The sequence below is a fragment of the Equus caballus genome, chromosome 13, assembly GCF_041296265.1.
Source record: "Equus caballus isolate H_3958 breed thoroughbred chromosome 13, TB-T2T, whole genome shotgun sequence".
Lineage (NCBI taxonomy): Eukaryota > Metazoa > Chordata > Mammalia > Perissodactyla > Equidae > Equus > Equus caballus.
In genome coordinates this window covers 47,553,029-47,580,200 of record NC_091696.1, presented here as the reverse complement: position 1 = coordinate 47,580,200, position 27,172 = coordinate 47,553,029, and the positions used below count along the sequence as shown (strand labels likewise).

Here is a 27,172-nt window from a genome sequence, read left to right as displayed (position 1 = left end):
CCATGATGCTCCTGCTTATGTAGAAAGCATTCAGAAATGGGGATTGGGAGGATGACAAACTGGCCTGGTTATGGCTTCCTGTTGGTAGGAAGCGAGAGAGCCCTCTGAGTCTCAGCTTCAGACTTTGGAGATGATCTCTTTGCCCATGCGTCCATTTCTCCTAGGCTCACCTGTGAAGACAGGGAGGTGATGTAAGATACACAACTTTACTCAGGTAGTAGTGGGAAAAGCTGACTCAAGCCCAGATGTTTGACTCTGCAAAGCTTGCTCTTTCTTTCACCCGACCTGCCCCAGGACATTTGAACTGCCTTCGAGTCATTGTCTATAGGAAAGCACTTGGGAGCCTTCTTACTTCTGGGTGAAGGCAGCCAGGTAAGCCTGGAGCCTGGAGTATAAAACAGGCCTCAGGCATGTGATCATAGTTGATTGAAGAGAGAATGTGGCTCCCTGCTTTTATTCCACCTTATGTCCAGCTTGCATAAGCAATTGTAGCTGGAGCTTCTTTCTTGAGTGTTATAATGGCATCAACTCCAGCTTTCTCCAGGCACACCCGATTTTTAAGCAGAGCTCTATGTGAGAAGTATTCACCAGAATAGCTTTCAATAATTCAATTTCATAATAGCCATTTTCAGCTTAAATTTTAGGTTTTGTCTGAGATTCTACCCTCCCCAGTTTGTGCCAGCAAAGGTTTATTAAATCTATATGGACAATGTAGATGCCAGGGTGTGGTGAAAGTGAGGCTGAAGTGTGGATGCCACCTACGCTTGATCACTATGCTCAGAAGGCAGATGCCTTTTGCTTCAACTGTCTATTTAAGCTATTCTTTATCATCTTCTTGAGGAACGGTGGACTATCTCGGGTCTTTGACTACTCGTAAAGGCTGTGTGTCTTAAGAGAGCCACACAGACTCTCTGAGTTTCAGTGTTCTGAGCTTTAAAATGGATGTATTTGTCTTGCCCTGTCTGCCACACTGAGTCTTTGTGAAGCAACAGGGTCATGGCCAGAGCAAGAAATTTGGGGCAAGACAGATCTGAAATCCAATCCTTCTAATGTATGTTTTCTTTGGACCTCAGTTTCCCTATCTGTAAACTAGGACCAGTAATACTAACCTCATTGTATTGTTTAGAGATTAAGGGATTAATGCCTAGTACATAGTAGGCGCCCAGCGAATATTTATCCCAATTCCACAAATGAGAAAATGAATTCAATAGTCCTTTGTGAAAAATAAGTGCGATACAAATGTTCATTCTTTGTTCTAATTATCACCAGCTCTTTTTTTTTTTTTAACTCTTGCACTGTTTACTTCTAGAAAGCTACAAGCCCTGTTTCCATCACCCTCCTCAGTTTCAAGCACAGACTCATTTTCACTGCGGATTCCCTCTTGCCCGAAGGCCTTGGTGCCGCATGAGCAGATTCAGTGCTGAGAGCTGTGTGTGGAGCCAGAAGCGCAGGCCACTTTCTGCTGCTGTGAAATCCTCTTCCCTCTGAGGGCACAGGCGTGCCTGCGAGGGCATGTGGGAAACCGTTTGTGAGAAGTCATAATTAATGATCTGCTGGGTCTTGGCACTTCTCGAGGAGACAGAAAGCTGCCGGGGATTGGAGCAGCCTCTTGGATAAAAGTCGTCCTCCGGGGCTGCATCTCTCCGTGGGGAAGTGGCAGATCTTGGGAGGAGCAGGAGGGGACTCGGGGCTCCCATCCTTTCTGCAGCCTTCGCAGTTTCCTGTGCGTGGTAAAAGAGTGACGTAGGACCCCTGCATCTTGAGGCAGAAAGTCCTGGGCTTGGATTCTAGCTCTGCCTCTTACTCCTGGGACGTCTCGTCCTCTTACTTCACTCTGTGAGCCTCAGTTTTGCCCACCTGTAAAATGGGGATAGTGCCATATACTCTGCAAGGCTGTTTGGATTAGAAATTGAATAATAATATAAACAGAACATAGTAGGGCCTCAAAAGGGCTAGGGATAAAAATATTAAACAAGGCAGACAGAGCCTTATCTTCGGAGTGCTTACGGTTTTGTGGATAATGCAAGTCCAATATCTATATAACGTGTAGACTTACAGAGTTGTGGGCATTTCTGTAGAATTTATGCACATAATTCTGGTGATATTAGCTATAAATTGCTGCTGAATTATCCAGATAACGTATTTTATAATAGCAATGGCTCTCCTTTGGTGACATATTGGGATGCCGATTTAGTGTAAGTTACTCTCTTTTGGTGAGTCAGCAAGAATCTAGCCTACCTTAATTTGATCTTTCCTGCTGCTGGACTCTTTTGGGAGTCAACTTACCCCCTCAAATGACTATCGGCTGTTAAATCCTGACTGAAATCCTGCCTACAGGAACAACAGCAAATATCTCCTATTTAAAATGGATTTGTATTCTTTGTGCCAACCTTCTAAGACTGCTTTGAATATTACATGAAATGGTACAGTCATGCACCGCATAATGATGGTTTGGACAATGACATGGTCCCATAAGACTGGGACCATAGAGCCTAGGTGTGTAGTAGGCTATACCATCTAGACTTGTGTGAGTACATGCTGTGATGTTTGCACAGTGACAAAATCGCCTAATGATGCGTTTCTCAGGACATGTCCTCGTCGTTAAATGACGTAGATCTGTCCTTGTAAATCAATTGGATCAATGTCTTCACACAGCAAGGACTAGTCATGGTGATAACAGCAACACCCCTCTTGCTTTATGGTAATAACAATAATATTTTGTAGCAACTACCCCATACTGTAGCAGAGAGAATTGCATGATCTATTACATGCAGAGTGCTAGGTCCAGTGCCAGTACATTCTAAGAGCTCAAAAGATGGCAGCTACCACGGTTGTCATTAATTTCATCTTTAGAGCACTCTTTCTAGGTACATTAGGTAGGGTTACAGTCCCACTTTACAGGTAAGGAGCTTGGGGCTCAAAGGGACTTGTCCAGTCCACACAGCTAATAGTGACCTTGGCTTCAGGGCCAACAGTAGCCTTATTTCCTGACCTTCACCTTGTACCTGTTCAGCTCTTGCCTCAATTTCCCTCTGGTTCTTTTTTTTTTTTTTTTGTCAAGAGTCAGCTCCTAGCATTGCTTGTCTCTTCCCTCTGATTACCTGGGGTTTGTTTTGGGAATTGATCGTTAAAGACAATGCTGGGCCCCAGAGACACAAATTCCAGATCCACTTCGTTAGGGAACCCAGGGGCAACAGATGCTGGGACAGGCACCCCTTGTCAGGGAGAGGCGCCCCTGCTTGGGGTTAGAGCCCACGGTGATGAGGGAATTTTCCTTCCTGGGTGTGTTTGCCTATGTTCTTGGATGTGCTGGTAAGCCCCTGCCTACCCACCTCTATGCAAATGAGTCCTCCCACATGCTTGGGATGTTCTGTCTCCAAATCCTGAACATCATGTACAGGAGAAGGGCTTGGCTGTTGCAGAAACAAGATCTGAGAGGGGGACAGCTTTTGCCTGCTATGGTCTCTTTGCAGACTTTATCCTGGGTTGGAAAAGCCCTTCACCTGGATATGAGATCTGACATGTTGACTTTCCAGGGTCACGAACCTGGACCCCTCCGACTAGAGCACAGTGGGACGAGAGGGAAGCCACCTCCGGCACTAAAGAATGCTACCCTTTTATTCACCCCCCTGAGTCAGTGGAACTGAATTCTTCCAGCTGTGAGAGGGCTGTACTGTACTTACAGAAGCAATGCACTGCACTTATTAATCATCGACTGTATGTCTGTGGGCAGAGACTTAACAGACTATTTTGGGTCCCTGCTGGGCTCTGCAAAAGACTTGAAGTCAAACAGGGCAACACTTAGGTTATTGTGCAAAAGTGTTGACTTTAGATCCAGCAGACCTAACTTTGCATCCTAGCTCAACCTTACTGAACATGTGAACTTGGACGAGTTATTTATTGTCTGGAAGCTTCATTTCCCTCATCCGTAAGAGGAGGACAATAATGTGTACCTCGTAGAGTTCTTGTGAAAATAAAAGTATGTGGTATGAGATAAGCCTTTAGCACAGTGACTTGTCCCTAATAAACATTCCGTGGACAGTAGACATCGTGTCCTTGTCGTTTATTCCAGGCCCTGCCTGCAAAACCGACTTTGTCATCCATGGACTTATGCACTTCCCGGGTTAGGGACACAGACGGATGCTGGTCTTATTGGAATGACTGATGTTAGAGTATTTGTTTAGCATCCTACAGGTTGGGAAATATTGATATTTTAGGATGATTTTTCTGGAGTTGGGTATAAATCCAATTGCCCAGGAAAACAAGTTACGGCAGCCAGATGGTTGTGTAGCCAGGGTTGAGAAATATGCCTGGGGATCACCAAAATAATTACTTTCCACCCTGAGAGCTTCTGCTTTAACCAGTTGATAGTAGAGGCTGCGCATCAGCTGTTTTTTTATTGTTAGTATTTACATACAATAAGATGCGTCCATTGAAGCAGACAGTTTGATGAATCCTGGTAATTGTGTACAATCTTATAACCTCCACTATAATCAAGATATAGAACGTTCCTTCTTCTTGAAGAGTCTCCTTATGCCCATTTTCAATCTAAATTTCCCCCCATTCCCAACCCCTGGCCGCCACTCATCTGCTTTCTCTCTCTCTATCATTTCGAATTTCATACAAATGAAATCACAAAGCTTTGTCTATTTAAATTTCTTCACTTAGCATACTGTTTTTGAGATTCACCCATGATGCTGTGTGTGTTAACATCCTGCTCCTTGTTATTGCTGAGCAGTCTTCTATGGTGGGAATATACCACAATCTGTTTATCCATTCCCCAGTCAATGGACATTCGTTTCCAGGTTTTGGTGATTCTGAATGCTATGAAATTTGAGCACATGTCTCTGTGTGGACACGAGTTTTCATTTTTCTTGGGTAAATCCATAGAAGTGGAATTGCTGGGTGATGTGGTGAGTGTAGATTTAACATTATAAGTTACTGTTCTACTGTTTTCCAAAGTGGCTGCACTGTTTTGCGTTCCCGCCAGCCATGTGGCATCAGGGTTTTGGGTTTTTTTTTAGTAGCTCTCAGGTGTCTCAAATATAGATCCAGCATGAAGACCCTCTGCCCTTTGTTTTCTCTGGTTTAACGGCCACCTTGGGACTCTCGGATGAGTAAGGATGATGCTAGTGTAAGGACCATAAGGAAGACACTTGTCTCAAGTGATACGTTCTGACTTGCTGAAAACTGTTGGGGAGTGAGATATCGTCTGGATTTCCACAATTGAGGTGCATTTTTCTATGTCTTGCATATCAAAATTTGTATGCAGGATTAAGTTTCCTAGCATTGAGTCATTTGTTTTTCGCATCAGAGGATTCACCCTAGATACATAAAGGAGAAGTCTGATTTTCTCGTGGAGGAAACTGTTGCCACCCACAGTAGACAGGTCAGTTGGTGAGCAAAGGACATGGATGTTGGCTGTTACATGTGGTGCTTGCTGTGATCTGTTTTACAGCTGTAGTGGCTAATTCTGTATGTGCATGCATACGTACACATAGGTGCACACTCATCTGTTGTTTCCCTCCCCATTTTTCAAGGCAGACCGGGTGGCGGTTCTTTAGTGGTTTGCCTTGCTACGCGCTATTGCTGGTACATTTCTGGAAGACGTTTCTCATCTTCTGCACTTTGCCTTGTGCTTTCACTTTCTTCTCGTTGAATTACAAATGGATTAACATACTTAAGAGGTTTTCCTGGAACCCTATTGGGTGCTTCCACCTCCGACGTGTGCTTTTTTTAGTTTTAAAACATGACAAGGAATGAGGTGAATGAACTGAGGATGTTGCCTTTGTCTTGGGGTGAAGCAGCTCTCAACCCGCAAATGGGATGTCCCCACTCCCCCAGTCAAGGGATTATAAGGAGAAGTTTTAAATAGAAGACTGTCTCTGTTTCCACGTGTCTAACCGACATCTACTTTTTTATTATGTGAAGAAATTGGTGTGGTTCTCAGCTTAAGGATACTCAATAGCAAATGTCAGCAAACTATAGCCTGTGGGCCAACCCTGGCCTGCCACCTACTTTTGTAAATGAAGTTTTATTGGCACACAGCCACACCCATTCACTTACATATTGCCGATGGTACTCTCTGGCTACAACAGCGGACTTGAGTAGTTACAACAGAGGTGATACACGCCTGGCAAAGCTAGCAGTGTTTCCTATCTGGCTCTTCACACGGAAAATTTGCCAACCTCTTCCCTATAGTATCACTTGATGTGTCTGCAACTCCATTGTACTGTCTATAGGTCCCCATGTGTGTCTTTTTTCGGTGGGCAGTTAATATTTGTCCAGTTAATCTTACCTTGGGCCAGTCAATTAAGTTCTCTGAGTTTCACCTCCACATCCATAAATTGAACATAAGAAGAGCATCTGCTCTGTAGAGTTGCATGAGGATTTGGGAGAAAAACAGGGGAAGTGCCTGGTGTGCCCTGTATCCAGGTCCCATAAGACAAGCTCATTGCATGCAGCCAGGACTGATATTAATGTCTCAGGCCTCTGTCATGTTCTGGGTGGCATCCACTTCTATTAGGGAGCAGAGGCTAAGAAAGAAACCATTAAGTTGAGGCCAAGGGGACTGGACAGACACCCATCCCTGTTCCTAAGAGACAAGCTGGGCAAGAGTCAAGATTCCAACATCGAGGCCCCTGGTTGCTCCTTGCTACTCTTAAGGCCTTCTAAACACACTTCCAACTTCAAGTCATTGAACTTGCAATTCCTTGTGCCTTATTTTCCCCAAGATATCCACATGGCTTATTCCTTCCCTGACTTCTTTGTCCAGCTAGCACCCTCATCATTCTCCAGCTCCACACTCTTGCCCTCATCACATTTCTAGGTCACTGTATTATCTCTCTATGTGTTTATGGGTCAGTTTTCTGTCTCCTATGCTCAAAGGCACTCCCCAGGCAGTTGAGGAATTTATCTTGTTCTGTGCCCAGCACAGAGACCTTTGCCCGGCATGAAATAGGAAATCAATAAATATTGGTTCAAGAAATGGATGAACGGATGAACATTCTCGAAAGTGAGAATTCCCTTCAGTGCCACAAGACTCTCACCTGCCATCTCTCCCTTCCTCCCCCTTCTCATACACAGAGAGAAATAGCACACGAGAATCCACTCCCAGTACCCTTCACATCCCTGTGAAAACACGCCCAGACCAGACGCCATGCACGCAAACCCTCTCGTGTGCTCACATGCCCTCTAACCTCTCCAGGCAAGTACAAACAGGATGCAGCCTTTCAGAGTGCCCCTTCACTCACCACTCGGAGAAGCTAACAGCCTCTTCAATAAGATCCCAAACAGCTTTATTGGAGAGGCGCTGGATAGAAAAAAAGCTGCAGCTTAACGAAGGCCCTTTAACAGTCAACCTCAGTTCCAAGGAAAAACAAATCTTTATTACCAACATCCGATAATTTCTGTTCGGGGATTCCCACCCTTTGGAATGGATATATATATATATATATATATAAAATATATATATATATATATATTTTTTTTTCCCTGAGCCTCTTTTTTAATTAACCCTGCAGCCTAGATTCCAGGAGGCCCGCCTTGGGAATGCAGGGGCACCCGGGCTGGAAGTAAGCACTGGAGGTGATGTTTGATTAAAGCGAAGCTGCAGAGGAAAGAGACCTGAGCAGGCTGCCGTGCTAATCCTCTTGCCTTGCTCCGTGTCCTCCACTGATTGTGACTGATGGGCTGGTCCCCCTTACATCTTTATCTGCAGCGTACGCTAATACCCGCAGGCGGAAGGGGCTCGGCTCTCTCAGCACACCCACTTAGGCTGCTGTGGTTCTGGGCTGGCAGAAGGAGCTGGCTGTACAGCTCTGTTTTCCCTCTCTACCTTTTTCTCCTCTTTCTTTCTCTCTTTTATTTTATAGATACATAGATATATAGATAGAGAAAGAGAGATGTAGATAGATAGCTATATACAGATATATATGGATATGTGCGTGTATATATCTATATATAGCTAAATAGCTATTATCTAAGTCTGTCTGTCTATCTGTCGAAAATCTTGCTGTGAATCTCAGCTTCTCTCTCCCTGTGTGTGCGTCTTTGTCCGGATCTCTGTTGATCTGCCTCTGTCTGTCTCTGTCTCACTTCTTGTTCTTCTGTCTCTCCTAAGACAGCCCTATGATGTAATATTCGGAAGCCTCTAACTGAGATCGTTTTTATTCAGGAGTATTAATGTTTGAGTAATTTAGAGGTTACCTTTGGTTAAGCGTCTACTGAGGGCTGGGAACTGCCTCAAGTACCTTCGGACAATTATTTAGTAATTGATCTTATAATAGCTAACATTGATTCATCTCGTAATATGTGCCAGGTCCTAATGCTAAGCACTTTTTGCACCTAATCCAAGTTAATCTTCAAAATAATCCTTTGTAGTAGCTCAAAGGCACTCCCCAGGCAGTTGAGGAATTTATCTTGTTCTGTGCCCAGCAGAACATCATTCCCATTTTGGTGATGGAAAAACTGAGGCTTACAGAGTTATACGTGTTATCGTTAATTCACACTTTAGCGCAACAAGACAAGACTTCATTTCTGCCTTTTCATGATACAGATACTGTGGTTTAAAAAGGTGGAATGAATCATCCAGAGTCAGAAAGCTTGAAGAGTGAAATTTTTGGATCTTACTCCACGTGTCTCTCTCCAAAATGCTCCTTTGAAAAGACCAGAAGTTGGGTTTGTGTCTTCCAATGTTTTCCTCTGCTTTTAAATCTGTGTCCTGGTTGTGCTTACTGACTATGAGGCCGTGTGGCCTGGGGGCCAGCTTCCGAATCCAGGAGGCCACAGAACCTCCGTCAGTCATCGTCTGAGCCAGAATAAATTGGCAGAAATGTCTGATTTGACTTTTTCTCCTTCTTCAAGGCAGATGCTTTTCTCGTTACTGGGAAAAGTATGACAGTTTGTCTCTCCAAGACCTCAGACCTTCGTAATAATAGCCGTGCAGTTTCTGATCTTGGAGCCGCTAGCTCCAATGGGCTAGGGAGGCTGCAGTGCTGGCCGGGCTCTATCCCTGGCCAGATTAGGTTTATAGGGTGTCTATCAGAACTTTTAGCCACTCCCCAGAGTGGATTGGGCTATAATTCTGGTTTCACTGTGTGCAGTTCAAATTCTTTTAGCCAGCCAGGCTGCCTTCTTAATTGGAGGGGTTGAGTCCAACAGGGAAAGAATGATAATGTACCCACACTCTCCATTTTTATCTATCAACAGGGAAGAATTAAAATAAATTAAACTATGACTTCTTCAACTCCCACATTAACTTGAGTTAGCAAATTCTACTTGAGGGAAGGAACTGTGAGCATAAAAGCAGCTTGAAACCCCAGTCCATACTAGTTCACAGGTCCAAGTTCAGATCTTGTGGAATGTGGAGTTTTGATAGCCTTCGGTATACCTCGAATTTTTCATTATCTTCTAGCTTTGGGAGAATGAGCTTTCCCATGTTTCCCATAGTGAAGATACCTATCCTGAGAAGCCATTGAAACTTGGACCGTTTCAGCATCCTTTTTTCTTGTGGTGGCCTAAAAATGAATACTGCAAATCTCTTTTCTACACTTGGAAACATCTAAAAATATACTGCTGAATTGCTTTCATAGACAGTGAAGATAAAATGTGTTTGAGGGTTTAAGGACTCAACAAGATAGATGATTTACTCTGCTGTCATTGCTCTAGAGATCCATCAATGGGCAGTTCTGAGGAGACCAAGAAGTGGCCCCACTTCTCCTCTGCCCTGCCCCACATCTGCCTCTGAAATAAAGTGATCAGCCCTCTAACTGTAACAAGATATTCAAGTCATTAGATTAGTTCTGAAACCATCCTCCATCTGTACTTTCCTGGTAATGCCACATTCCTCTTTTTTTGACTCGACTCTACCACTCCCTAAGACCATTTGGTTGACACTGAATCCTTCGCTTCAGCTTTGCTACAACTGGTCATTCTGTTCTTGGCCTTGATTTGACTTGAGAGTAAGGGACTGTCCTTGGGTTTTACCTTAAGATTCAGTCTGCTCATGGGATATGCCTCAATCGTAAGCAGATATAGTCTTTGAGAGCTGGAGCAAACACACTCAACACAAGACTGGTGGTATGGTCTTTCTGATTGATATGGTCTTTCTTGATCCTTGGGCTGGAGATAAGGGAAGCTTTTGAACAGTCTCTCTCTCTCTACGTTTTCTAATTTATGTGGTGTTAATATGCTTCTGTTGGACTTTTTATTCTTAATAGGTAATCTCATTATTATAATATATGGGTCTGTGGTACACTAAGGCCTTGGGCATGTTTTTCCCCCAGAATGATGCATCCTAACAGGTAACTGTCTTATAGCCATAGTGTTTATTTCCATTCAAAATTTTATAAGAAATTGGATCTTATTATTTCTTATTTAACAAAAATTTTAGGAATAATTTAAATTTCAGTAATTCAAATTCAACAATTTTCTATCCCAATCTTCCTTATCTAGTTAATTTTCATTCCACCACTCTTGTGTGTCTCTTCTTTATTATCCTGAATATTGTCCATTACAGTCTATGTTACTAATGCCTAGGCTAAGAAAACTCTACCTAGTATATTTATTTAACTTTACTAGTGTTGGAACTCTGTGTTTCATGCTTGTATATCATCGAACCAGCTCAATTTTTAGCATTAAACTTAACATGCCTAAAGGTGGATAAAGGCTCTACAATAAACTGACTCCGTAGCATGATTTTGTCTGCATTCTGCATTTGGCACTGATTTCCAACATAATCTAAACAGACATAAAATTCAGTTCTTTGGGATTGATGCACCAATCCGAATACTGTAAAAATTTAAGTAAGAGGAATGAAGATTAACACAGAAAAATCTAAGCTACAGTAACAACAACAACACACACACACACACACACAAATCTTTATATTTCTGTCCTTGGTGCTGAAAAATGAAGGAAAAAAATCCTTGGGCCAACTTCCCCGCCTTAGTAAATATAATGATGTGACTTTACTTAAATGACTATGTATAAGGGATTGTGCATTTCTGTACAGTAATGCTTTCATCTTATTTTCCTAGAATTATAAATGCTGCTGATGACATCACAGGAACTCACTGATGCCTCCTCCAGAACTGCCCTGTCCCGTAACGCAGTCACCAGCCACATGTGGCTCTTTAAGTTGATTAAAACTAAGTAACATTAAAATTCAGTTTCTCAATGACACTATCTGCCTTTCAGGTGCTCAATAGCCACATGCGGCTGTGGTTTCTGTGTTAGACAGCATAGACAGGGAATATTTCCACCACTTTAGAAAGTTTTATTGGGCAGTGTTTCCCTAGAATGTCAGCACTGTGGTAGACTCAATAATGTGCCCCAGATATATCTACATCCTAATCCTTGGAACCTGTGAGTTTTGTGAGTGTTACTTTGTGTGACAAGAGGGACTTTACAGATATTATTAACTGATGGATATTGACATCAAGGGATTATCTAGCATTATCCCAATGGGCCCAATGTAATCACAAGGGTCTTTATAATAAGAGGGAGACAGAGGTGTCAGAATCATAGTTGGAGGAGAAGACAATATGATGGCAGAAGCAGAGATTGGAGTGATGCGTTTTCAAGATGGATAAAGGGACCACTAGAAGCCGCAAAGAGCAAGGAAATAGATTCTCCCCCCAGAGCCTCCAGAAAGAACAAGCCCTGCTGACACCTTCACTTTATGTCAGTGACACTGATTTCAGACTTCTCACCTCCAGAATTGTAGTAGGATACATCGTATTGTTTTAAGCCACCAAGTTTGTGGAAATTTGCTACAGCAACAATAGGAAACTGATACGATCCTCATCATCATTTTACTAGGTTCTTGCAGTTAATTTGGATCCTTCTCATTTGCCTTCTCCTCAAATATAGAGTCAAAACAGCCCCTTGGATATTCGAAGAACCAAGATCATGAGCAGTGGCACCTTTTTCTTCTGAGATATTCGTGTCGGCTCTTGAATGATTTCTTCTCTGAGTGTGGTTAACAGAAGCTTCAACAGTGGGTCATGGGTTAACAATGTCAACAAGGGGTGGCGGGGGCTGTAATAGATGAGGGTGAGAAGAGATCATCCATATAGGCTTGTTTTCTGATTTTTTGGACTGGCATGGTTGTCAGTTCCAACTCTGGTTTGGAGCACTGTGTCCATATAGGACTGGCAGAGCTGCAAATAGAGGCGACCATCTTACTAAATGCTTCGAGGTGAATCAAAATCAAAGTTCGGTCCAAGACTCAGAAGGTAAAGTTCAGGGAGAAATCTTTTCTGCCCTTCCTGTCGTTGGGGGCTTGTGTGTTATTTTCCAAGCCCACTATGCGATCGTGGGTGTGATGAGTCAAACTTATTCTCCGCTCCCTCAACCTGCTCCTTTCCTCCCAGGCTGAGTTTTGATGGATTATTTTTTTCTGGAAAATTTTCTCTCACCCACTATATACTGTCATCCAAGTGATTTCTCTCTTAAATAACAATAACAACAATAATAGCACAGATACCATAACTATTATAATGAACATATATTGAACCCATTTTATGTTAAGTAGAGTCATAGGAAATTTATATGCATTGTCTAATTTATTCCATAAATAACATTATAAAGGTATACAATTAGTATCCCCATTTTAACAGAGCAATGTCAAAGCACAGAGAGCTTTCTCAAAGACCTACACCTGGTAAGAGGGAGAGCCAGAATTTGGACAGCAGGCCTTTTGACTCCGGAAATGGCTTGCATTCTAGAACTCAGCAAGAATTTCCCCTTCTCAGTCTTTAAGCTCCTTAGTATCAGAACCATATTATCTTCTTTTATTTTTTTCCCTGTCCCCTCAAAGAGCCTAAACCATTTCTTGGAAAACCAGCAAAAGCTCATTGAAACTCCTCATTTAAATTTATTTTTGAATTCTCTAGAGTATTAATGAGGGTCCTTATACAGAGAGGAGATCAAGAAGAAGAACATCCCAGAGGGATCCTATAGAGCACGGTGTCGTGGGAAAACCACAGGCTGGATTCAAATTCTGGCTCTGGCTCTTCCTAGGTGGGGCAGTGAACAAGTCATTCCTTGACTCCAGCCTCAGTTTTCTCATCTGTTAAATGGGGTAGTCATATCTAACTTAGAGTCCTTGTGAGGATTTAATGAGCAAATGGGTGTAAGTCACTTAGGGAATATATATATATATTTATAAAGGACTTTGCAAATGGCCAGCATTATCATCATCCTCATCCTTGTCATCACCATCATCAATATTATTTCTCTATACCACCTATAGCATGTATTCAAGAGCTTGTCACATTTAAAGTTCCTAGTCGGCTTTGGTTTGCTTGAGTATGTTTATATTCCAGCAGTGTAATCCTTAATAGAAGTTTTCTTTTTTAATTTGACCCCTTAAGCATTCTCGTAGAAAAGACTATGGAACACAAAAGCAGTTTCTTTATTTCATGTAATTGCTCCAGATATCTTTGGTGGGGGGGGGTTCATTAGAATCCTATTAAAATAAAAATTTGAAAATCAGTTATTTTTCACTGGACATGGGAGGGATTCAAAAGTTAAGATTAGAGCCATTGGTATCTTCACTGATGCAAAGAAATAGCCTTGCAAGTGGGCCTCTGATTCCATCTGCACCTCTCCATCTCTGCCCCTGCTTTGTCATCTCTCTCAGGGATGACTTCCGTCATCTTTGCTCTTCTCACCCTGTCTCCACCATTTTCTCTCTCCAATGCATTAGTCACTTTTTGGCCAGAGGAGTCTTTCTATAACACAGATCTGACCAGGCCATTCCCATTCCTGGAACTCTTCAATGGCATCCCATTACTTAAAGGATCAAATCCAAACTCCTTTTGTGACATATCCTTTTCTTCTTTGTATGCCCTCAAGCTTATTTCTAGCTCCAATTCCCGCCAAATTCCTATGACACACACTCTCCAGCCATAGACCCCTCTTCTCTCTTTCATTTGATGCCCTGAAGCTGCTGTCCTTACTATTCCTCTCCTTGGATTTCCATGTAACTTGTCCAGCTTCCTTAAGACTCATCTTGACTCTCCCATCCTTCAATAAGCGTTCAATACACCCTCGATTTCTGAATTGGGGCACTGCCTCTCTGGTTCTCATAAGAATTTGCACTTAGACTTATAAAATCGACAATGCCTGCTTTGATCATTGATTATCCTGTATCTCTCTTTATTCATTAATCTCCATTTGAGAGGGGACTTCCTTCTCACTTCTGAATGTACTTTATGTTAATGCAGAAACAAATGCTGATGACGCCTACCAGGGGTCAAGCACAGTAGGTGGAACTGTCTCTAGTGCATTGCTCAGTGCCTAAATCATAGTCAAGAAATACATCTTGAGTGGGTGAATGAATGAATGAAAGTAAGACATCCTACCATGAGTCTGTGAGATTTAAAAAAGAAGTGGCTTCCTTCTGATCAAATCCAGTGGATAACCTTGCAGCACAAGATCTAACTCAGAATGTCTGCTGATGCCTTAAGCATCCTGCATACTGGAGCGTGTTCAAGGGCTCGTCCCTGACCTCACACACAGCGAACGTCTGAGCTCTGTAGGCTATTTGTAGAGAGTTTATTTCATCTTTGCAGAAAGCTGCCCAGTATAAATATTAGTCAGTTGATTTCACACAGAGTTAAAACAAGCTTTTAAAAGCCTTTTACCTCTCCTGTCCCCAAATAGATACTTTAGACAGATTCTCAGAGCCTTGGGAGCTCTGTTGGATTCGGTAAAGTGAAAGTTATGTTCTGTTCAAAAGTGGCCTTCTGGAAAGGCTGTCTTAGGATTGACGCAGAAATGGTGCAGAAGGGGTCAGGTGAAGTGAAGAATTTTAAGACCACAAAGATTGGGGGAGGTGAGGTGTTGGAATCAAGCTTCCCTCTTTTGGGTTCATCTCCGTGAAGACGTGTCTAAAGATGTTCACCTTTGGTGCCAAGATGGCAGCTTGATTTTGTGAAGGAGCAGGAGGTTCAAATTTGGATGGTCTGAGTTTAATCTCAGCTGTGCCCATCAGTTGGTCAATGGTAAACAGGAACCCAACCCAGCTCTACGACCCTCAAACCGATGAGTATAACCAGTGCCATCCAACAGAAATATCAAGAGGGCCACAAATATGAGCCATATATGTAGGTTTTCTTTTTCTAGATGTTCTGATAGCCACATTAAACAAAGGAAAAAGAAACAGGTGAATTTAACTTCAATATTTTATTCAACCCAATAGGTCTCGATATATAACCAAAAATGTTTTATTTAACACAGTATGTGCAAACTATTATCAGTTCAACATGTAATCAAAATAAAACTATTAAAGAGATATTTTACATCTTTTCCTTGTACTTTGTCTCTGAAGTCCAGTGTGCATTTCACGCTTATGGCATCCCTCATTTTGGATCAGCCACATTTCAGCTGCTCAAGGACCAGCCACGGCTAATGGCTACCACATTAGGACAGCCAGGGGTGGAACTGCAATGCCAGAGCAGATCTTTCAAGCTCCTGCTTCACAGAGATCAAATGAGATCACGTGGAAATTGTTGTTAGGTGCCCCACCTCCCTCCTCTTAAAAATGGAACGAGAGGACAAGATACCACATGAGTCTTAGCTGGTTTACTGGGTTGTTGTATTTCTGTCATTGGTCTTTAAGCTCCGTGACTTCACTTAACACTGTGTCTCCAGTGACTAGCACATAGTGGGAGTGTTATTTTCTTAGGGCTGCCATAACAAAGTACCACACACTAGATGGCTTCAATGAGAGAAATTTATTGTCTCAAAGTTCTGGAGGCCAGAAGTCTAAGATCAAGGTGTCAGCAGGGTTGGTTCCTTCTGAGAGCTGTAAGGAGGAATCCGTTCCTTGCCTCTCTCCCAGCTTCTGGTGGTTCACTGGCAACCTTTGGCATCCCTTGACGATAGAAGCATCACCCCAATCTCTGCCTTCATCTTCACATGCATTCTCCTTGTCTGCGCATGTCTGTGTCCAAATGTCCCCTTTTTATAAGAACAGTCATATTGGATGAGAGGCCCACCCTACTCCAGAATAACTTTATGTTAACTTAACTAATTACATTTGCAATTACTCCATTCCCAAGTAAGGTCACATTCTGAGATACTGGCGGCTAGGACATCAACATTTAAATTTGGAGGGAACATAACTCAAACTATAACGTTAGGTGTTGAATAAACTTAAGTCAGATACATCAGTCAATAATACTTGAGTATGAAGACAACCTTTCACCTACTTCGGGCAGGTTCCAAGAATATTCTGTTCTGCCTGAAGACGATGTGCATGTTAAAAATGAAGTAAGGAAAACTGGTTAGTAAAGAAGATGAATGCTGCTCATGAACGGTGACGCGGCAAAAACACATGCTCTGCGATTCCGTCTGAAAATATTTTAAGGCTGTTCCTTGAAGGTCTTTGGAATTAAACTTACTTAACTTTCATCCCTCTCAGATTTCTTGTCTGGCTGCCTCAGAGTTGTTTGGATAAATTAACTTGAATGTTTTAAGTTGTGCACAATTTGTTTGGCCAAACTTCCCCATTGTTGGTATCTGAATAAAACTTCTCACCATTAGACCATTTCTCTCTTATATACAAATAAAGCAAACTTCTTCCATGTTTCCGAAAACCCACTGTCTTCATCAGATCCACCTTGATATTTTGCAAAACCTTTTCTTCTTTAAGTCAGTCTGGCCCTGCTCTACACCAAACTCTGCAACCCTCTCAGTACATCATTTACTCAGGCAGATATCCTTAAAATGTCACACTCCCTTAGCTACAGAAAAATAGTATTTATGTTCTGATCAAACATATGTAGAGTTCAAGCTTCTCCAGTCTCAAGTGGTACTTAGCTTGAGGACTCAAGGCTCAGAGACCCTTGTGTTGGGACAGGATCTGTTACTGAACTTGGTTCTTCACTAAGGAAGATGGAGCTCTTTGGTTTCAATCCCTCTGAACTTACTTAAAAACAAAAATAGTTATAACTTCGGTACCGGCGTGCTTAGGCTGAGTTGGGTTGTATTGAATTTGTAAGGCCAATAAAGTTTTATTTCCCCTTTGTTCTGGTGAGAGTTTAAATTATCATAATGTCCGTATTCACTTTTCTTATTCTTCATGTAAAAGTTTATGATACAGGGATGGAAGAAACCCAGAAAAGCATCGTGTAATCAAGCCTATTGATGTAGCTGGACTTGTTGGAGCATATGAATGGAAAACCCGAGAAGCGGTTTGGTATAGTGGAAATATATCTAGAGTTCAAGGGCATTATTAACCGTCTGAACTTGGGCATGTCACTGACTTACCTGGGCCTTAGCTTTCTCTTCTGTTTAATGAGTATGTATGGTACCATCCTACCTACCTTCCAATATGGTACGTAAAGCTCAAAAAGATAATGTGTAAGTGCTCCCAGTAACCTTCATATCCCATCCTTGGCTAAACTATTGTGATGATGGTCATGAAGGAGATGCTTGATGAGCCTCTGTCCTATTTATTCACTTGAACGATCACCTGTTTCCTCTGTTTATTTTTTCTATTTCGAGCATTTGAATTGCTTCAAGAGAAAAAGTCACATCAAGCGTGTAGTTTAAATGACCAAATCCCTCTCTCTTCTTACCTTTCCTCTTTCTTCCCTTGACTAGCTTCATCCTGGCATGTATCATCACTGCACTTACTCTTTGATTTAACCAAAACTTTTCTGAGCATCTACTCTGTGCATGCCATTCTGATAATGCTGGGAATATGGTGCTCAGTAAGACAGACCTGGGTCTCTGTCCTCAAGGGTCTTACAATCCAGAAGCCTCCAGGTCTCTATCTCAGCTCTATATTTGGTAGGTCCTGTGGCTCTGAAAACAGTTTCATTGCTTTATTTTACCTCTTTTTCATTGATTCTGCCACTCTGGGTTTGAGCTATTTCCTCCCACCACAACATTACAACTGGCCTTCCCACATGTTGTTTTGTCAACCTATTTCGTACCACCTGGCTATTTCCTATGCAGCCTTCAATTCTCAGTTAGGCATCAGTTCTGGAAAGCCCTCCTTGATAAATCATCATGGATGGGTGAGCCCCTTTAGCTCCTTATGTTTCTCTTCTCATGTTACATATTCCGTTGCACTGAAGATTCTTGGACTGTCCTGTGACTCCTCCATGCCTGTAGCTACAGAGGTAGCTGGGCTACATCTATCCTTTTCATCATGTTAGACCCTAAACCTAGCACAGTATCTGCCATCCAGAAGATGCCCAATACTTAGCTGCTGAAGCAATTCCATGAATATCAAGTTCTTGCCTATTCGCATAGTTCATTGCCCTTTCTTTCTGGGAGTCTCTCTTAATTTCATTTCTTCCAAGTCCAAGTATAATTCATTTTATGACAGCCTTTTTTTCCAGTTGGCAAACTATTAGAAGCTAAAACTTATGCAACACACAATGAAAAACAAGGTCATGTTTTATCATCTTTGTCTGTTGCCGTAACCAGATTAGACATCTTTCTACAAGTGAGGTGAATGCCAGCCAGCAGATATTTATCATGTCAAACACCTGATTACAAAATATGGAAGGAAAAGAGGGAAATGTTAGAGATGTATATGGCAAAGAAGCACCTGCCCTTAAGAGGTTTACACTCTTACAAGTGGCCTATGATAGTCATGTGAGGAAATTGGGTAATTGAAAATATACTCAAATGGTTGATTCTGTAAATTCATTATAAATTATGTGGGTGTGGTAGGCCTATGCCTTTACTTTGGCCTGTCTCTTTGAGGTTGTTTCAGCTATGTTTAGACATTCAGCTTTATGAAGAGAATGAAGAGGAAGGAGAATAAATCTTGATTAGTGGCACTGGGGCATAAATTTTTCTGATAGCTCGAAAACTCAGTTTTTATGATGTGGCATGAAAGGAAATGATTCTGAATGTATCCATGTACAAGACAATGGTATCTACTCTTTGCACTGGTTTCTATCTAGAATGTTTACTTTTCTCTTCGCTAGACCATTTCATTATTTGTAGCATCATTCCAACAGGGAGAGGATATGAGTCTCTTTCTAGCAGTGCGACTTTATGCTCCCAATTTTCTGAATCTAGCGATAGACCCTTGGTGATGTTCTTGTGGGATGCTTTACTCAGCAACATCCACAGTGGAGCTGGTATCTCTCGAGGTTAGTTGGTGCTGTTTGTATGTATAGTGACCTCCCCTCTTACAAAGAAAGTTGCTTCATGCCAAATCTATCAATTTCCCATTTAGAAGCAGGCAGGGAATCCTCCGGATACCTATGATGGAACAGGTAACCCAGTGATATTATCTCAAATCATATCAGCAGGGTAACTGTAAGCAAACTATTTAAGGTAACAAAACCCATCTTTTGCCTTTTGTGTATTTGGCTAAATGTAGTAGTGTTAACAATGATGCAAGTTATTGAAATTCATCTTGAATATGAATTTGACACTGACGGTACCCTGGTGGTGGTGGTGGTAGGAACTTTTTTCCCTTCTTTAGCAAATAGCTGGTAGTGAAAGGAGATAGATTGTGGAAGTGAAAGTCTGCTCAGGAAGGAGATTTCCTCCCTACCCAAGATGTAAAGAGAATCCTTATTGAATTAGAATTTCAAGTGCATTTATCTGCTCATTCCCTTATGAAAAATATTTTTGCCAATATTTATTTGCTGGGTTCAGTTTTCTACTTGTTCATCTGCCCTTCTGTCTGTGCCACTATATTTGTGATAGTGGTGGGCAGCTCCAGCTGTCACTCAGGGGTAGATGGCAAGGGTGATTCTGTGATGGGATGGTATTGATAACAAATGCTCACAATAGCTGAACTTTTAGCGTCCTAACTTGTCTTCGTGTTTGCAGTAATGTAAAGGAGTGGTCATACAACATCAATTTCCTGGTTTTGACCGTGTACTGTAGTTGTACAAGAGGTTATCATTGGGGAAAACTGGGGGAAAAGAACACAGGAACTTAAAATTTTTTTCCAACTTTCTGTTTTGAGGTCAGAATTGGTTTGGTACAAATATGAGTTTCATCATGCACTATTGGAGTGACCTCAGAGTATTTGCTTAGCCTCTCAAAGCCACCCATCTCTAAAATGAAGGCCATGATTGTGTCCACATCACGGCACTGTGGGATGAATTGAGGGAGTTACCTTTATGGAAGATTTAAGGCAGTGGCAAGCACATGTTGCAAGCTCTGCTAAGTGTATTATTGTTGTTATCAATAATGGTACAATCGCCATCATCATAATTAACACTATTAACCCACTTGGGTTCTGGATCTTGGGATGGCAGGAATAAGATCTCATGCCTTTTTGATAACCTCCAACTTTGGCTAGGACACTTCAGGGATTTGTCAGAAAATAATTTGTGATTGAATTGTTTCACCATGACCCTTAGAAATAGCATCCTTCATCTTAGCCAACCAAGACGTCAGTCATAGCCTGTGTGAAAGGACCTCAGCTTTGGCAAAATACCTGGATTTGTGGTCTGCATCTACCACTTGCTAGCTTCAAGACCTTACGCTTTCTTATCTGTGAAATGGGAGTGATAAAAATCAATTTAAAAAACTATAATTCCTGTAGAGATGATGTTAGATAATACATATCAAGTGACTAACCTTATCTGATGCTTAGAAAGAACTCAATGAATAACAGCTGCTCTGGCTGTTACTTTTTATTAATAATAGGAAATAATAAGGCATTTGCAGCTATTTCACATACAGGCAGATGAAGCCCTATGCTGCGTGACCTTCCAGTACTATGTTGGATATTCCAACGGGGAAAAATTTTTCAACAGTGCAGAGCAATATTTTACAGTTTGCCCTTATTTCTCAGTGCCCCTAGGTGCTGGGTGAGTCAGAGCGCATCTTGGTACTAGTAGAAATAAGGGACTAGCTTGGGAATTCATTCTTCATTCAACAAAACTTCTGAATGTGTGTGCGTGCACTCCACTGTTAGAAATGCTTGAGACAATAGTGATGAGAAAAACAGACGAGACTCCTGTCCTCATGGAGTTTACAGTCTAGTTGGAGATGGACATCAAAATATACCTAATATAAAAATGTACATATAATGTCAAGATCAAAATGTATATAATGTCAAACTTTGGCAAGGGTTTTAAAGGACAAGTCAGGGTCTTCTGAGACCCTGGGACAGAGGTGAGCAAGATGGGAAAACCCATCTTCTTAAGTGCCTGATGCTGTTGGTTGGGGACTTCACTTGCTCCAGAAGCTGCTAATTTTTTAAGAGATAAGCATGATTCCCTTTGGAAATACCACCTCATAAGCAACCGTGCCAAGGCTCCTGACTTGTACAAAGTGCCATAAATATTTGATTGTCACTAACTTTTAAGGAGTTGAGAAAAACAACCTCTACATTGCCTTCTGTGACTCCAAATGGAAAATCAGGATGGAACATTTTGCAAACATGACACCTCATCATTGCAAGCCTGCCACCCACTCTGCTGGTTTGTGTTTCTGGGGCTGCTATTTGTCAGCCGCAGCAAGATGGCTTCTGGCCTCTCTCTCTGCTTCCCTGTCGAGGCCAGGGAAGTGAAATGAAGCAAATTGCTTCCATTTGAATCTGTGACATCAACTCTCGTTATCTTTGTTGTTTGTTTGTTTTTGTAAATTATGGCCTCAGAGCAATTTCAGAGTTCATTGTTCAAGAGATGCTTTTTGTAAGCCAGTATAGTTAGGGAAACAAAGGTTTGTATGTTTACCTAATTGAGGTCAGATTTGAACCTGTCTCCAGCTACTTATGAATCTAGAGCCTAGGCGTCTGACAGATTTGGGTAACTAGCACTTGTTTGTTATGAGAGTGTGAGGAAGTAACTCCACCTCCCTCGGAAAGGGAATAACAATATGTCCCATGCTGGGTTCTTGTTGAATGAGGGAACAGAGGCAAAGCTCCTTTGTTGAATTTTGTATCCTCGGTGCTTAGAACAATGACTGGTACATAGTTAGAGCTCAAGGAAAGTTTTCTTATCATCACCACCATCTCCATCTTCATCATCATCACCACCACCATCATCATCACCAACATCAGCATCATCATCATTCCGTCTTCGTCATTATCACCATCATCTTCATTACCACCACTACCATCATCATCATCGTCATCATTATCTTCATCTTCATTGTGGTATGGATTCAATGGCAGGAATCCTTCGATAAGACCAAATGAAGTTCAAATTCTGGAAAATTTGGGAGCCTCTGTTTTCTGATCTTTAAAAGGGACCATGATATCTATCTCATGGGAGCGGTTGTGAGGATAAAAGTGCCTAGCACAGTGTGTGGCACACAGTATGTGAGGATCCAACACACATCCCTGGATGTTCTCCAGAGGGAGCACTTTGCTATACTGGAAGAGGGACTAATTTCATTCCCACAATAGGTCATACGCTCATAAGACTTTCTAGATTATAAAACATATTCCTGTAGATTTCTTCCCTAAAACATCACAAGAACCTCACTGGAAACAAGAATGTGTATTATTATTTATAGTTATAAATAAGGAAACTGGGACACACAGAGGTTGAATGACTTGCCAATAGTCCTACCATTATACTCCTGGCTTCTCAATGTTTGACTTTGATCCTATAGTCACAGCACTAATAAAAAGTTAGAAGACAACAAGCACTAGAAATTACCTAGCATGGTGTTATTAAGATTATTTATTTTGCTGCAATCGAGAAAAGATTTTACACTGCAGCCCAATCGCCTATATAAATGTTTCATGAAATGATCCTAACTCTTACTATTCTATTCTATTCTAGTCTTCTCCAGTGTGGTAGTTTATTTTATTTAAAGAATGTTGCTGTAATAACCCCCAACATGGATTTCATAGCTCAAGGGATCACACCTATAACTTGAAAAACACAGAACACTTTCCCCCAGGATTGTTTATCAGAACGACCTGGGGCACATTTACCCAGTGCGCATGTCTGGACCCTACCCTCAGAGATTTTATGCCAGTGGGTCTAGGGTGGAGTCCCGACATCCAATTTTTTATAAGAATACCCCAGGTGATTCTGATGGTCCACTGGCTAAGGACCAATGTCCTACTGCATCTCTCTGATTGTTTCTAACTAAAACATTCTTCTCTCGTGAGTGGTTTGTTTGGGGTTTCTTTTAGTATTTTCTCTATCACTCCTCAGAACATCCTTCACCAGGGAATTTGTCCGTCTTGGTCTCATCCCTCTTTCTTAAGTTGAAGGATAGAAGTTTGGCTTTTCAGTTATCAGTGAGGAAAAGGAGCTTACGGTTCATGAGAGTGGCTGCTGAATCCACATGTTGGGCCGGAGTCATGCAAGGAGGGGCTCTGGTCCTCAGGTTGTGCATTTCTGAGAGGGGACCTGATACATCCCTTTAGGGACCTGAAAGAGCTGCTTATTTTAACCCTGCATTTGAGGTATCCCCAGAGTGTGACTGGAAATGCAAATGTAAGGATGGCACAAATACTTATCCAGATTTTCTTTCCATCCCTCGGGAGCTGCGAATTAAAAAATATATATATATCACCCAGGGGCTACCTGAACTAGTCCCACCGACAGACCACCAGGAAAGTTGAATTCTTCCAGGTGCCTCTTCTGCCCTCACCTCCTCCTCTGTTATACAATTTAATTACAAGTTTAATCACTTCAGGAACCCGATCCATTCCCTCCAGTGTGGCGGGATCTCTCCTTTCCTAGCAGGGCTTCTCAGCGATAAGCAACTGTCCACGGGAAGGGTGCAGGGGACCCTTGAAACTCTCCCTCGGCGAGCAGGAAAAGACATGACTGAATAAAAACTGAAATTGTTTTGACATTTCACTCTGGTTGTTGTAGTTTTAATAATAAAGGAAGAACAAAGTATTTGTAGCTTTAAATAAAGAGGCAGCATTTGGCATTTGATGCAGCATTCGGGGTTGAAATCACTGGGATTTTTTTGTACGAGGTTTTATTTTTGCTCATTGGGAGAGAAGAAAAAACAAAAACAATGAGCTGGGAAGACAAAAGTTCAAGAAAGGGAGAAAGCAAGACCCCTATGCTTTTCCTTCATAGCATTTATCACCGCTGGCATTCTGTGGTCATCGGTGGCTCCCTTTCCTGAAAGCCTGCTGCCCATCTTGACTCTGTGGTCCATGGGGGCAAAGATGGTTTTAGGTTTTGCTCACCATTTTATTGAATGCCAAGTGAATTTGTTTATATAGTGCAGACTAGGAACCAGGCCCTGTTGTGTGTTTGTTTTGCTATGATCTGATTTTTATTCCGATCCTCACAATTACCCTGTGAAGTCACTCATCATTATCCCTATTAAACAGAAGCGAAAACTAGAACCCAGCACATTGCAACACTTACCGGGGATCACACAGCCAGTCTGCAAAGCAGCTGGGCTTCCAGATCCTCCAATCATCAGTTATAGTATTTTAAGATCAATTTACAATTAACCACACAGCTTTGTTACAAATTCATTCCCAGTGTTCTCGAAGTATTTTTTTCATTGACCTATCGCCATCTCTCTCTCTCTCTCTCTGAGCTCTTTCTTCCTCCCTCCTCTGTCTCGTCTCCTGCTACTCCGACGTCTCCCCTCCCCTCTTAAAAATATAAAACAAAATAGGATAGTAACAAGCTCCCCGGTGGATTTCATAACTTTGCATACCATATATTTAGTTTAGTAATGAAAAATTCCAGCTCCAGGCGATGCATAGGATAGCATTTCTAATGTTTTTTGAACAGCTATTAATGTAGTAGAGCACTGTGTGGTTTTTTTTTCTTCCTTCTCCATATAATCATCTGCTCAGTGTGTACTCTGAAACTGAGAGCAGGAGCAGAGGAGGGGCGAGCCGTGATTGATGCGCCAGGCCCCACTGGCAGGAAGAGTCCCATCTGGGGTTGGTTTTGGGAGCAGTCAGATGTTGAGGGGGAGGTCAGCCAGGCGGCCTCCGCTCCCCCTCCAACACCCCAGCCATCCACACATTGCACAGCGCACACACCCTCGCTTGTAATTGAGGCTGCTTTGGGCAGATGCTCTGTGGTGTGGGACTTGAACAGCTGCTAAGTTTATGGAGGAGAAAGGAAGCAGAATGGTGCAGCAGGTACTTTTTTCCCCATTTTATATTTCACTCGAAATTGTGATGTGAATTAAGCGGAAGGCTTTCCTTGCGCTAAGACTGTTGCTCTCTACGATGCGTCTTCCGCTCCTTGATTATGCCGGAGGAAAGGAGAGGATTTCAGTCAAGAGTGTGTGTGTGTGTCGGCTTTCTGCTTGATGTGTCGAACGGAGCTGGTCTTAGAAACAGCAGGTTAATGGTGTAGTTTTGCATTTCTCTTCTGTGTTTCAATGTCCCGGGGGCACGATGCATTTAGTGCGGATCCGTCCAGCGCTGGAGTCTTTCTCTGAATAGGCGAGATTTCTTGCCAGAGAAGGAGAACAGACCACGCTACTTAAACTAAAGTGAAACAAACTGTCAGCAAGACAGAAAACTGCAGGCAACCAACAGCAAATAGTTTCCTCCAGCGAGTCCGAGGTGGAGGGGGGTCCCATTGCCAAGTGGCTGCTTTCCTTAGCTGTGTAGACAGATGCAATTAGCTGGTGTACTAGTGCTGGACAATGCCTGTGCTTTTCTTCATCATAAGGGCTGTGTTTAGGCCAGAAGGTTTTCGGGGCACGACATGGACTGGGGACAAATAAATTCCAGAAGCCAAAGGGGGAAGATGTTCAAGACATTTGACGACTGAAGCGGGGAAAAACACACTCAGAGGAAAATACCTGATTGTTTTAAAGTCCACTTTGGCGGTTGTGCAAGCAGACACTTTCCCCCTCAGTGAAAGTCAGGCAGTTACGCTGCAAAGAATATGCCCGTTTCGTGCTCTGCCACGTAAAGACTATTCCTCAGTTGAAATGTGGTTTGCATTAGATTTTGAGCCAAAATATTTTGCAAAGTCTGATGGATTACCACCCTTTGTTCTCGTAGTAGTTTCCCAAACTACCGTATTAGACGACTCAGGGCAATGAATGGGAGAAGAGAGATGTCTGGGGGGGAAAATAAAAAAAACAAAGCCATCTCATTTTCTCTCTGACTCTGTCTCCTGAGCCCACCTCAGAGAGGAAATGAAGGATGCAAGATGTTTCCGTGACCAAAGAAATTCTCCTTGTCTTTGAGGAGAGTATCTCTAAATGTCTGCGTGCAACAGAGTCGACACACATGCTAATAGTCAGATTATGGTGTTTGTCTTAAAATAGCAATAATATCCTGGCTATTTCATGCTTCAGTAAAATATTTAAATTGAAATGGCATTTTTTTTTTTTTTTTTTTTTTTTTACTTTGGTGAATCAGACATGGTTGCATTTTAATGATTCTTTTGCTCTCAGTAACTGGAGTATAAGCTACCTGTTGGGGGTGTCTTGGTCATGCTGGGGGTCCCCCATAATCCTGCTGTTGGTGAGCTGCTCTAGCTGAGGTTTGCTGTATGAGGATGAGGAAGTTTCTTCTACATTTTTCCCAATAGATGTTCCTTATTTCAAGCTTCTACTCAGTTCTGCTGCAGTAATAGTGGATTTTAAAACAAGGAGTCTTGGCATTTTTTTTCCTTCCCCTTTTTGTGTGTTTTGCTACAACCCAGGAAAGTCTAGGCACCAAAAATTAGATGTTAGGTTTGCAAAATCTCTTGAAGCACCTGCTCGACGATGTGGGGGATACATGCAAAGTAGAATCACCCTCCCCACCAACTGAGAGCACCCATGAGCACCCTGACTTGGTAAATATCAGAATCTCTGTGATCCACTTATTTAGGGAAAGGTGGAGGTTTGGCATTGGAGTAGAAGAAAGAAGGCAGCTTCTGCAAATGAGGGAATGTCTAGCCAGAACGCTCCGAATAATTTTTGCCTGTCACCATCACCTACATGAAGCTGGCTTCAGGTTTCAACCAGGAGCCTGTTCACGTGCCCAGGATTTGCCTTGACCTGGAGTGGGGAAGGTGCCCTTAATGTGAATGTATTTTTCCAGAAAATACAGTTCAGCTTAGCTGAGAACCCAGGAACGTCACTTGGGAGGAAGGAAAGACATCTCTGAAGCCATTTGGAGGTGAAAAATAATTCCATGGGAAGTACAGTGATCTTAATTAAATATTAGCTGTAATTAGCCCAAAGTGCAAATGTTGGGAATATTAATTAGGGTCTCTCTGGAACGGCTGTCAGTGTTAATAAGTAGCTGTGGGGGGTCCTACCA

General features: G+C 42.2%; 1 protein-coding gene across 50 annotated transcripts in view; it reads left to right on the top strand.

The window, feature by feature from the left end:
• The window catches only part of RBFOX1 (RNA binding fox-1 homolog 1), a 1,973,933-nt gene that overhangs the window by 1,765,194 nt on the left and 181,567 nt on the right, over nt 1-27,172 (top strand). For 2 of the 50 annotated variants that reach the window (XM_070231105.1, XM_070231100.1), the window contains exon 1: nt 24,882-25,039. The exons of 45 other annotated variants lie outside the window; for them this stretch is intronic. In XM_070231105.1, the coding sequence (XP_070087206.1) occupies nt 25,007-25,039 (33 nt within the window). In that variant the 5' untranslated portion in view covers nt 24,882-25,006. Of the gene's footprint in view, nt 1-24,881; nt 25,040-27,172 lie in introns of those variants that run through there. 3 more of the 50 variants (XM_070231090.1, XM_070231072.1, XM_070231087.1) reach the window with 3 other exon arrangements.